This window comes from Anas acuta, chromosome 4 (genome assembly GCF_963932015.1).
Source record: "Anas acuta chromosome 4, bAnaAcu1.1, whole genome shotgun sequence".
Lineage (NCBI taxonomy): Eukaryota > Metazoa > Chordata > Aves > Anseriformes > Anatidae > Anas > Anas acuta.
The window spans coordinates 544838-557595 of record NC_088982.1 but is presented as its reverse complement, the minus strand read 5'-3'; the positions used below and the strand labels follow the sequence as shown (position 1 = coordinate 557595).

The window sequence follows — 12758 nt, the reverse complement described above, 5'->3', positions numbered from 1 at the left end:
CATCGCTCAGCCCTCGCCTGGCGGCTCCTGGTCCATGGGGGCGGGCAGAGGCAGAGCATCTTCCCCACTGCAAATGCTGAAGAACGGGAGAGACCTCCTGGTGATGGCCACGTTACACAGAGAGCAACCCTGGTCTGGTGCCTCCTCTCCCAGCACAGTAGCACAACGCAGAAGGTCATTCTGGCTCCAGACCACGTACTGCCAAGCTGCTATCAGGAGCTGAAGCTCTGGGGTGTGCCAGGCAAGCACCCCTTGTTGAGGGGAGGTCAGAGGAGGTCTGCTGCTCAGGAGGGTGGCTGAGCTCCTGCTGCTTTGCTGTCCGCAGCACACCCCGCTCCTCCGAACCAGCACTGCGAAGGCAGAAGTGCTCCCTGCTGGAGGGGGCCAAAGGTGCTGGGGAGCCCCTGGGGCTGAGCACGAAGGGCACTTGGAATAAAAGCAAGACCCTCGTGCCTCCTCGGGGAGCAGCTGGGGTCAGCTTTCAGGCAGCAATTCACCATCTGTGGTCTCCAAAGCACTTGTAAGCGGCTTGCAGAGCGGTGCCCGGGCTGGGCTGCTGGCTCCTCCTTCCCAGCCATTAGGATCAGGTAGGTTCCAGCTCTCACCTCCCGCTCCCCAAAGCGCATCCGAGATGGAGGGAGGCAGCACCGCTCCCCCGATGGAGCGCTTCCCACCGCGGGATCATCGAGGAACACTGGTCAGGAATGGGGCTCAGGCCCTCATGCTTCTGCCAGGCTCCAGAACTGGCTCCCCACGACGTCTCTTAACGCAGACACTTTGTGTCCTCCTGGATCCCAGGACGCTCCGCACCGGCCCGTTGTGGCCATTAATATTTTATTTGGTGGTTCTGAACTCTGCTGCGTAATGTTGCTGCATAAACACTCGATGATGCTATCACACAGCCTTCAATCCTCAGGAGCAAGAGCAGCAGCCGGGGCTCGAAGCAGACTCACTCATATACAAACCCCGCATCCAGCCCTGCAAAACTCCCGGCCACCTCCAGCTGCCCCCAGCAGCAGCCGGTGTCACCCACGGGTGCTGCGAGGCTGCGGATGGCAGGTCCCGGGGTGCTGCCCAGTCGGTTCCACTCGGAGCACGAGAATCACAGCCCAGAGCCAGCCAAGGGCACCGAGTGCTGGCACCATCCCGAGCGTGCTGCAGCTCTGCCCTCGGGATGAGCACGCCGGTGTCATCTCCTCTCTCCGGGTACCACCTCGCCGAGGTCTTCTGCTGGATGTGGCTTGTGGGGTTGAGGCGCAGCGGGGCAGAGCTCTCCCCACACCACAGGCCCTGCTGCAGACATTTCCCACGTTGTCCCTGGGAGGCTTCTGGCAGCCGAGGTCAGCGCGCGGCTCCTGCTGCTGGCAGCGCTCCCTTCCCGGTGATCCCCCAGCGATGGAGGATCCGAGCCCTTCTGGGGAGTGCTGGGTCAGATCCCACCTGTTGGTGCTGCCCCATCGCCGAGCTCCATCCCTGCAGCTTGTCCTGGGGTCCCGGTGCTGCCGGGGGCGTTCTGCTCGGGATTTCAGCACACGGGAGCAGCCGGCAACGCCTCGGGCACCGAATGCCTGCGGCACCCAAGGCAAAGCAGGAGGAAAACCGAGACCGAAGCGAACCAAAGCGACACCTCCCGAAGCTGGGGGAGAGGCCGGGGGAGAGGGGCTGAGCCCTGCCGCGGGGACACCCGGAGCCTCGGCGGGAGCTGTACGGGCACCGGGAGGCACCGGGCACCGCTGGGGGGGCACCGGGAGCGCCGGACCCCGGCTGTACGGCGGTGAGACCGCAGTGCCCGGCCGGCACGGTACAGCACAGCACGGCCACCGCCTTCGCTCCGTGGCTCCCGGTGCTGCCCGGGGCCGTCCCCGCGGGCACGGAGCGGGGCGCGGAGCACCCGGTGGGGTCGGGCCGGGCCGGGATGCAGCACCGGGAGGAGGAGAGGGAGGGGGGGGGGGGATGAGGCCGTGAGCCCGGTGCCGCCGCCTCGCCCCGCGCCCCCCCCGCCCGCCCGCAGCGGGCCCCGACGCCGGTACCGGGGGGAGGCAGGAGAGCGGCTGTACCTTCCGTGCGGCCGGGGCCTGCCTCATCATTGCGGAACGGAACGGAACGGGGCGGGAGGAGAGGACAGGAGCGGACAGAGGAGAGAGGAGCCGGGGAAGGGGAGCGGAGCGGAGCGGAGCGGGGGGAGCGGAGCCGCCTGGAGCCGCCCGGTGCTGCCGGCGGCGCCCCCCCCGCCGGTGCCTGCAAATGGCCGCGCGCCCCGCCCCGGCCCCGCCCCCTGACGTCATCGCCGCCGCCACCGGGCCCCGCCCCCGACCGGGAGCTGCGGGCGGAGCCCCCCCCCCCCCCCCCCCCCAGCGACCACCTCCCCCCTCCCCTCCCCGCCGGTCCCGGGCACCGCCGCCGCTCCGGGCTCCTCCGGGCAGGCACCGGGCACCGGCGGTTGTTCCCCGTGCCCCCCCGGTGCCCCCCGGTGCCCGGTTCCCCGGCCAGCACCGCCCGGTTACCGGAGCCGCAGGGCGCTACGGGCGGCACCGGAGGGAGCCGGGCTGGGGGCCCCGAGGCCTCGACCGGGGTAGTGCAGCGCTGCGGGTGGGCACCGAGCCATGCCCCCGCCTTAACCGGCCCCTCGGGACCCCCTGGAATAACGGGACCGAGCTCAGGCTGCAGCCCTGCTCCCTCCAGCAGGACCGGAGCCCGGCTGCCGGCACCCAGCAGTGCCCGGGCCCCCTGCCCGCCAGCCCCCCGCTCACCCCGTTCTGCTCCATGGGGCTCGGCCACGCCGTGCGGGGAGCCTCAGCTCCCGGGGACCCCATCCGTGGGGGACCCCCTGCCCTGCAGCAATCACCCCCGAAACCGCGTCCCCCGCTTGGTGCCACGCTGGGAGCTCTCAGAGCTTCAGCTGAGAGCTCCTGAAATATTTGGCAGTGAAGCCGCACACCCAGCCCCTATGGCTGGGGTCCCGCAGTGTCCCAGCGCACTCCCTGTGCTGCACAAACACACATTTGGGTAGACTCAAAGTCTACAAAAAACATCAGGCACAAAAGGCAACCTTGGGGCTACCACCTATTAGCCCAATATCTCGGCTATTAGCCCCAAATATCCCGGCCCCGCCGCTCCGTAACGCTCCGCAGACCAACGAAGGAGCCTGGCAGCGGCACCCGGCGCAGCCCAAAGCTGAATCATGCCCTGCTCGGCACCCTCCTCATCCATCGGCCTCGGCACAGCCCTCGGGTACCTTAAAAGCACTTAGTGCCGCGCTCAGGTTACACACCCCGATCGATGGTCCTCAAGGGACGGTCTGGATTTCATTACACTGAGGCTGACGAGTGCCGGGGACGAGCCTCGCACCAGCAGCCCCCATCCCCACACCAGCACCCCCCGATCCCTGCACCAGCACCCCCCAATCCCCGCAGAGCCCCTGGGGCTGGCGCAGGCTGCCCCTGCTGCAGCTCACCCGCTGCAAGGACGGGGACAACTCCCCGCATGGGAACTGCTAACCCAAACCCTGATTCCATCTCTTTTTGTTTTTCTCCCTCACAGGGCGATGCTGTCCAAGGCCCAGGAGGAGGACGCAAGGTGCAAGGCTTTGGTCAATGACCGCAGCGCAGGAACCCGGTTCCTCCATGCTGGGGGTGGGCAGCAGCTCCCCTGGCCCTGGGGGTGCAGAACTCGGCCCTTAGCGCCTCTAAAGCCTTCCACGTCCTGCGTTTTGGATGGTTGCTGGTTGCTTTGGTTTGGTTTCTGAAACCAGAGAAATCCTCCCAGAGATGCAATCATCACTGGAGCGGCCGAGCGAACAGCGCGTGGCCTCAGTGCAGAGCACGGCTGCAGCTCCTGAGATGCTCCCGCAGGACGCGGGATCACGCCAGCGGATTGAGTTACAGAGCAAATGCAGACAGCCCGTAAGGATATCCCACGAAGAGTGCGAAAGGCAATTAACGCAGCAATCAAGGCCCGTCGCTTTGTCGTGATGCTCCGAACGCCTCCTCGTCCAGCAGCTGCGATCACGGCTGCCTGCAGCAGCGCATCTGCTCTCGGCTTAGGGACCCTCTGCAATGCCCGGTCCCCGGAGCCCCGCTGCCCACATTTCCCAGCCCTGATGTTCTGTAGCACTCCTGGGTGTTGTGTCCTTCTGCCGGAGCACCGGTGGGCTTACACCAGCCCCCAGGCAGTTGAGCTGCAACTCCTTGATAGGATAAATGTCAGCAATTTTGGGGCACCTGGCCAGTCTGGATGCGCCCTCCTTGGCATTTCCCCTTCAGGCAGCGTCTCTCCTCCTTCGGGAAGGTCACAGGCTCGGGGCTGGGCTCTGTCCTTGGCAGGTGGGGGTCTCCAAGCAGTGCTGAGGATGAGGCAGGTCACCGGCCTCCCAGCCCCTCCTGCTGCAGAAGCCGGCAGTCCGACAGCCGCCCAGCGGCTCTCCTGCAGCCAGGCTCTCCTGGAACCAACCCCACACAGAGCTGAGCTTCCCCTCCACCAGGAGCAGGGACAAACGATGCTCCTACAGCTCCACCTGCACAGCAAAAACCTGCGAGTTTTGCAAAATGCGCAAAGGTGCAGGAAGCACACGACAACTGCGTGCCACAGCACTGCAGAAGGGACCTTGTACAAAGCAGCCCCGGCCAACGCGTGGCTGCCTCAACCGCTGGGAATTGCTAAAGCAGGGAAAAAAAAATCTTAAGACAGCCACAGAAGATAAACGCTGAGGGCAATGCAGGCACAGGCAGCAGCCACCCGCACGCATCCAGCGAGAGCCAAGAAGTCTCTGCCTGCACCTAATGAGAGGCGACCAAAGAACCTGGAGGCCAAGTGACACCCCCAGCCCCCAGTACAAGGCTGGGACGCCTGCCCTGCCACCTCCCTCCTCTTCAGTTTTGATGACGACTCTTCAAGGCCAACCAAAACAGCTCATTCTGGGGCAGCACAGTCAGCCCATCACTCTACGGAGTGAGCTGCTTATCTTTAAAGTCCCGTCTGGCCCAAACCATTTTATGAGCTGCCAAATCAGACAGCTCAGTGTCTGCAGAAACCATTCTTGGAATGGGACACAGCCAGCACCCAAGGCAAAGGGTCTTTGGGTTCCCTCTATCTGGCCGTGGAGCTCCTGCGGGGGGTAACAGGTAGCAAACAGCACGGGCACCTTGCAGAGCCGGGGCCGGGCTCCCAGCGGGTGCGGGCAGCAGCTGGAGGCAGCTCTCAGAGCACTGACAGCACGTGTTCATGGAGAACCACAGAGTCCCATTAGCTTCAGCGCGTCACAGCAAAATTTGCTTTGGGTCAGGAGTTGGTTTTGTACAGAGATGGCTTTTAAGTGACAGGGAGGCACCAAGCAGCTGCTCCAGGGCAGCCCCTCGCCAGGCGCCCCAGGGGGGGCAGAGGCCAGAGGCTCGCCTCCATCTCGCAGTCCCCACCAACTGTTTGCCTCCAGGCAGGGGGCCGCACACCCGTTAAGTGTTCCCAGACAAAAGCATCCTTCATCCGTGGCTGTAAGCCCCTTGGTGAACAAAGTGCCATATAGATTGCTATGGGAGTCACATGAAAGCTTACGCAGATTTAAGGTTCAGAGAATGAAGGAGTTACAGTGAGGGGGGGAGGCAGGAGCTGCTCTCGGGAATCAACCCCTCTCCTAACGCAAATCCCAGGCTCTGTACATTTCTTCTCCATCCAGCACGGAGCTGGCCACACCTTCCACAGCTGCCCTCGTAAGCAGGAGGAGGAGGTAATAAAACACTGAAAAGAACGATGCTCGATGCCTCAGAGCTGCCCTTTAGAAACCACTCAGCAATATCCCAGAGAAGTTATTTAGACGAGAGCCGTGCGGATTAGCAGGGAGCTCCTCGCACCACCGCAGATAATAAGATTGCTGACTCTGATCTCGGTTCTGGAGCCGGCCCAGCTCGTGCTACCTTCAGCTCCTTTCCGTGGGCTGCCCAGCTTGTGGCGCCAGGCGCTGCTCAGCTCTGCGCGCTGGCCCTTCCTTTGCCAACAGCCAAAAAACCGACCCGGCACCCCCATGGGCCTCGCACATCCCCGTGAACGACCCCCGGCAGGGCTCCTGGGCAGGAGCAGTGCAGGCACCGGCACCACCTCCACCGAGAGCCTTTTGTAGGACACGTTCCCAGCAGCTCAGATGTGAGGCACGCTTTATGAGGTAATCGGATTACTCTTTCCTTTAAAGGATTAACAGGGCTCGGGCTGGCCCCTCTTCTTTAAAAAGAAGCCATCTGGAAGCGGAGCGCCCCGTGCCCCCTCCAGGCTGGCAGCAGCCATCTGCTGCCCCAGGGGAGATGACTGCGAGCACCGGGGGCTGCGAGCACCGGGGGCTGCGAGCACCGGGGGCTGCAGCCTGACGCAGGAGCACAGGGGGCAGCGGAACGAGAGCAAGCACACAGCAGAGCAGGAGATGAAGCTCACTGCAGATCTGTTGTACTCGGCTCAGAACAAAACACTTAAAATCCAGCTCCAGCACACCGAATGCCACCTGGAATGATGAAGGGGACAGGAGTGCTACCAGCATGGGAACAACGCCTGTCCGAAAAGCTGGCATCACGCTGGTACAGGATGGGTGAGCTGCGGCTAGATGGCACGATGGAAAATAGTTATCGTCATCAGCACCTGGCCGAGGTGAACAGGGCACAGCACCAAGTGCGCTCCCACTGCAGGGACGGGCTCGCTTCATCCACGCCTGCAGCCGTCGCCACCAGCAGCGCGCCCACGGGACCAGCAGAGAACTTGCTCCCTGCTCTGCCTGACCTGGGACCTCCGTGCCCGGTGCTCTGCAGGGCCCAGACCCAGCAGCGTTGGGCACACCTTTATGAGTGTTTCACCCAGGAGCTGCTGCCCGTTGAGCCCAGAACGTGCACTTGGCTCGTCCTGCTGCCAGCAGGGGCACAGCTCAGCCACCACCACGCAGTGTGACGGGGGCTGTGACGGGGCCAGGGAGCAGAAAGCAGACGGACTGCACGTGAGCAGGTAGGACACACAACAGCCAGAACTCAACCAGCAGAGAAGGCAGAAGCATGTTGTGCTCGGACACTGCCACCCTACCGCAATATCCTCACGAGCATGGCCGAGCCCATGGTGTAAAACCAAGAACGGAGGAGCGCAGCAGCATCCTTGGAGCACCCCAGCAGCAGCAGCGTTAACACCAAGCAGGCAAAGCAGCCTCCAGATTCCTGCTCCCAGCCCCAGGGCAGCTGCAGGGCAGGACCCGGGGCTGTGCTGGAACCCCCAGGGGAGCGGCCACGATGTGCAGGAGCAAAGGGCAGAGCAGAGGCCCAGGGATGGGCACGTGGGGAGGGCAGCACCCAGCTGTGCTCCCACACACTGGCAGCTCGTGCACCCCTGAGCAAAACACGATTCACGTGCACTTCGTATTCCTTAAGATTTATCTTCAGGGAGAGGATCTGTCCAGTCCTTCCATGCAGCCCTAAGCGCCCTCATCACACCACTGCCCCGGACAGGAGCGCCCCAGCTGCATCACGCCGCAGGACCCAGCGCTGCCGGCTGCTGGAAGGTGACCCAGCAGTGACACCTGGCATTTCGGCAAGAGGGGGAACAACACTGCTGACACTGGGCACCGGGGGACTCCTCCCGCCCAGCACAGCAGTGGTTTTGGCAGAGCAATCCTGGCTGAGGATGCGGAGGGGATGCTGGAACCAGCCCCAGCAGCTTGAGCGAGGGATGCGTGGCTGCTGCCCATGCGAGGGGGGAGCTCCCCAGCACCCTCGCAGCACCCCAGGGACAAGAATCCCCCCGACCAACACCAAAAGAGCAGCAAGACCAAGGCAAAGGGAACACACAGCGAGGGGGACAGTAGCTCGGAGGATGAGGACCATCTGGCACAACAAAGCAGCAAGCAGCAGCTTTCAATACGATTAAGTCTATATTTAACATGCAAAGAGCTACCTTAATCTCATGACTAAGGATTTACCTGCTGATAACGTTAGTTATTTTGCGATCATACCAACTGGACCACAGTTTTCATGCAGTTGTGCAATGTCAAGAGCTGCAGGGGAGGGGGATGGAGAGCTGGCAAGTTTATTGTTTATTAGAGGCTTTTCTCTGAAAAATTAAATTCTCAGGTGACATCGGAAAAAACACGGCAGGGGTCTGTCCCTCTGCAGAAAGCTCCACGTACCTGCCTGAGCCCACCTCCACGCCAGGAGAGCTGTCCGGACAGCTGTTAGCACACAACCACTTCTAAAGGCAACACAGCCACAGCTCTGAGCAGATGGCAGCGTACGTACGACAACCCACAACCAGCCCAACTGCCCGCCAAACCCAGGGAAAGGGGGGATGGAAAATAAAGAAACAAAGCATCCCAGACGAGTCCTTCCCATGGGCAGAGGCACGGAAAAGAGCTGGGTACGAGCACAAGCTGCGTGCAAACCAGCAAGGGTCAGAGGCAGTGGGACTGGACAAGCAGGAGGAGTGTGTGCACGCCTGCCCAGCCCCAACACGGGCAGGGGATTTGGACAGAGGCCGTGGAAGTGGTCGGAGACGGAGGCCACGTGGCAGCTGTCCCTCCCAGCCACCCCCCTGCAGCTCCGCGCTGCCCCTCATCCATGGACCTTCCAAAGGAGGAGCAGTGCTGCAGTTTGGATCACCTCTGCACCCCAAAATCCGAATGGAAGCGGCTGGGAACTAAAGATCCATGGCCGAGACCCCTGACGGGCATCCTGCACGCAGAGGACTAAGCAGGTATGGTTCCAGCATCCCCTCGCTGCTGCTCCCCCAGGTCCCTGAGCGCTGCTGTTTGCTCAGTAAGATTTCCTTGGCAAAAGAAAATGTTCCCCAAGCAGCCCCTGGGAAAGGGTCGCTCTCTGCCAAGGCCTGTGTAGCTGTAGGTCATTTTGGCCATAAGGGATCCCAAAGGCTTTTTGCTCTGGTTTGTGCTATAGGCACACGGGGCGTGGGGTGTTCTTACCTGGAGGCAGCACGGGGAGCCACGTCCCAAGGGGAAGGCAGTAACACAGCTAAGCAAAACGGTGACTTGTCTGCAAGTCCCCAAACATATTTCATGGCACTGTGGTACCTCTCCCAAACTCCCATGGGAGCTCCTTGCTTCACCAGCACCCAGCTACACGTCAGACCTGCCCAGGAGCGCAGCATCACCCCGTGCTGCTAGGTATTGATCAGAAAAGGGCCACACGATGGCCCTGTGATAACACAGCGGGTTACCAAAATTCATCTGTCATGTTTTAAATGTTTCCACTGAAGACAGTAAGCGCCAGGGAGCACAGCTCATGCTCCCCACGGCGCACAGAGCACTCGGCATGCAGCACTTGACAGCCCCCGTAGGCAGGGGAACATGCCCCACGTTATAATGGCACTTAGAGGAAAGAGAAGAAAGAAGAAAGCAAAAGCCGAGGTGAGTGTCAGCCATCGTTCACATGGGAGCAGCAATGTGTGTGCTCACTTCATTGCCTCAAATTTAACATCCCTTGATGTAAAACCTAGGCACAGACACGTTGGGAGCGATGCTGGGCACAGCCCACGGGTACCAGCGACCGGCACCACGTGCTGCCTTGAAGGCCCAGCTGCAATTAACTCATTAGCAGAAAGTGCTCACAACTGTGCTTTTACCTGCATTTACCTCGTACCCCTGGGTAGGCTGGGGGCTGCAGGGGGGAGCGCATGCAATGAGCAAACATGCAGGGGTACGATGGGGGCACAGCAATGAGTGGCGATGGACTGGGATGCACCAGAGGGCGTTTCATGCGGCCAGGAGACTGCAACATGCAGGCTAATTTGGCAAAAAACGCACCACCTTTTTAGGTTTCACTCCACGCTGCATGAAGAGGAAACAAAAGGTTAGAAAGTTAGAGCTCACATCACACAGACAGCCCTGGTAAGAACGGTTTGCTCTCTGCCCAAATACCACAAGTTTTAGAGCTAGTTCGTCACAAAAGAGCACATTTCCCAATGAATTCACCAGGCTGCAAAAACACGAACCGTCAGAAAGGAAGGAAATTGCATTCAGACACATTTAAACAAACGTGAGGTGGCTTAACAGGGACGTAGACAGCGGGGCTTGTGCTCAGCCACCCGATTCACTGACTCACTGGCTTCACTCCACTCACGGGTCCAGCCCCCAAATCCCTCCAGCACAAAGTCTTTCCAAGTGCCAGGGCACAAAGGAAGAAAAGTTCCTTCACTTGCTGGCAGCCGGCAGCACCTGCAAAGAGCTAACAGCGGGGACAGCCCACCCCAAACCCAGCTCCTGCAATGCTCGATGCTCGCCTGCTGCTCTGGCCCACCTTGGAGCAGCCCCCGCAGAGGGCAGGTGGTGCTGTGCCCGGCTGCTTTCTGCTCACTTTTTTGGGGTACATTTGCAGCTATTGAAGAGGAACTACACCTCGGGACACGCTTACAATTTACTGTAACACAGCGCTTTGTGTTAAAGCACAGCTCAATCACACGGAGGCAAAGCCCCCCTCGGCTGCTGCCCCCATGGACAATTTCCCCTGTTGGCAGTGCTCACCCAGCGTGCTGCCCAGTGCTGGGGGCTGCTCCGGCTGCCCCGTCCCCACAGGTCGGGGCCCGCTCCACGTGCTCTGTCCAAAACCTGCACTGACCCCTCCTGGCAGAGCCCCCCGAGGCCGTGCTCTGCCCCGCTGCACTGCAGTGCTTTGCCGTGGTGAGGAGAGCTCCAAAGCGATGCCACGAGATCAGGCAAACTGGGTGCGAGCTCTGTGGATCCCTGCGCCATCTCACAAATGCTAAAATTTATCTTTTTTTTATATTGCTTCTGTGTCCGTGGCACTGTGGGGGCTGCCCTGCAGCAAGGGCCAGCCTCATCTGCTAGCCACCCCCTGTGGCCAGCTCCCAGCCCAGCAAAGGACATCGGGGTGCAGGGGCAGTGTGCTGGGGGTGCTCCTCCTCTCCACCTCTCCGGGACATCATTTGGGTTACGCCGGGAACCCGCTGCGCCAGGGCAGCACCTCAAAGGCAGCAGGGCGTTATTTAAGAGTTTTTCCACACCAAAAAGCTCGGCCGGCTGCCCCACGGCACAGCAGCACCTGCAGCCCCCAACAGCACAGAGCTGCACCTACCTGAGTGCCCTGCCTCCAACATGGCCAGCACCAAATTCTCTCTTACACAGAAAAAAAACAAAACAGATGCTTAAAGCAGGGGGCACCACCAGGTATCTAACTGGGGGGTTCTAAACCTGGGAGCAAACCCTGCCAGTTCAGCTCCTTTCCTTCTTAGGCAGAGCAGTTGCAGGACAATTACTATTTTAGCACCCCGATTTCATGAATGTTACATCTTTCCCCCTTCATTAATATTTTATCTGTCTCTTACTACAAATGTTCTGAAACAATTTTAAAACCTCTCTTCCAGCACCCCACAACTCCCTCTCGCAGCCTTTATTCTGAGGAACCATATTCTGGGCTGACCCTTACAGCACACAGCTTCACCTAGCAACCCTCGCACTAATTGCAGCATGTAATTAACCCAGGACTGGGATGTCATCACAGGCACAGGACACAAGGGGGAGAAGTTGCCACCAGTGCAGGGCCCTGCAGCGGAAGGGAGCAATCCGCCAGGACACGCCAGCAGGTAAGGGGAGCCCCGGTCAGCAGAGGAGGTAACCCTACAAAATCCCCCAAATCCCTTAAATACGAGGCTGGGGGGTGGGAATTTCCTCTCCACCCTCTACTCTGGGGTCTGTTTGACTCAGAGCATGAGCGAGGCTCAGCCTCTCAGGCCCGTGAGGGTGCTGAGCCCCTGGAGCCCCTCCACATGCGGGTTCCTTGCCCACATCCCACCGTGGTGCAGGCTGACCCCGACCCGGAGCACGGCTCTGCCCACCGTGGGGAAGTGCCTCCTGCTCCTGGCAGTCACGGGTACCACAGAGTCCATGATTGGGCTGGTGAGCTGCCCTAACGCTGCCCCAAAACACTGCCCCAATGCTGCACCAATGCAGGGACACGGGTGCTGGGCACACCGGAGGGCTGCCTGGCGAAGCCACCGTCCCCCCCAGCACTACCACAGCTTTCTCAGTACCTGCACACACGCGTGGCCATTTTTGTGCTTTCACACTTAAATAACTGTCTGAGCTTGTCTGGGGGGCAGAAGCATTTGTGGAACAGGTACCTGCTCCCATTCCTGTCCCTGGTGGCGCACACGGCACATGTCTGGATACAGCACGTACCCATCAGTGCCTCAAGAGCCATCGAGATTCCTGGCTGCTCAGAAGTAAACACACAGTTCCTCTGCAAGCCCTACAGGAGCCACAGAGCGCTTATTTCCCATATCCTGAGGAGCACACTTCCTGCAGGGTGTACGGGTGCTTTTCTGTCTGGTTTGTTGTGTTTTTTGTTTTTTTTTTTTTAAGGATCACAGCCAAGAAGCGTGCAGGACGTGCGTGTTGCAATGCTGATTGAACTTAGCCTTAAGTGTGTGACATCAACAACTGTGCTGGGAGTGTATTCCTCTGCAGCTCACTGGTTTCTCATGGTTAGCTGAGAAATTGCTTCTTAGAGAGCCTCGTTTCCCATGGGTTTCAGGAGAAATGCACTCTGTCACTGGCACTTTTACAGCAAAGAATGGAAAAGGGCTAATAGGACACGGGGTGGAAAAGCTGCCCTTTTGTGTGTGTGCAGCTCCGTGCACTTTTCCTGCAGGGTTGAAAAATGGAGCTTCTAGAGAGGTGATAAAAGTTAACGGAAGGAAAAACACTGGAGGGGAATGTGTGAGCCTGCCTCTCCCACTGATCACGTGCTGCAAAGTGAATGTGTTTCAGCAGCCTG

General features: G+C 60.3%; 1 protein-coding gene across 13 annotated transcripts in view; it reads right to left on the bottom strand.

The window, feature by feature from the left end:
• The window catches only part of DCTN1 (dynactin subunit 1), a 56791-nt gene that overhangs the window by 22863 nt on the left and 21170 nt on the right, over positions 1–12758 (bottom strand). For 5 of the 13 annotated variants that reach the window (XM_068679380.1, XM_068679373.1, XM_068679374.1 and 2 more), the window contains one exon: positions 9773–9793. The exons of 4 other annotated variants lie outside the window; for them this stretch is intronic. In XM_068679380.1, the coding sequence (XP_068535481.1) occupies positions 9773–9793 (21 nt within the window). Of the gene's footprint in view, positions 1–2057; positions 2328–9772; positions 9794–12758 lie in introns of those variants that run through there. 4 more of the 13 variants (XM_068679383.1, XM_068679384.1, XM_068679385.1 and 1 more) reach the window with 3 other exon arrangements.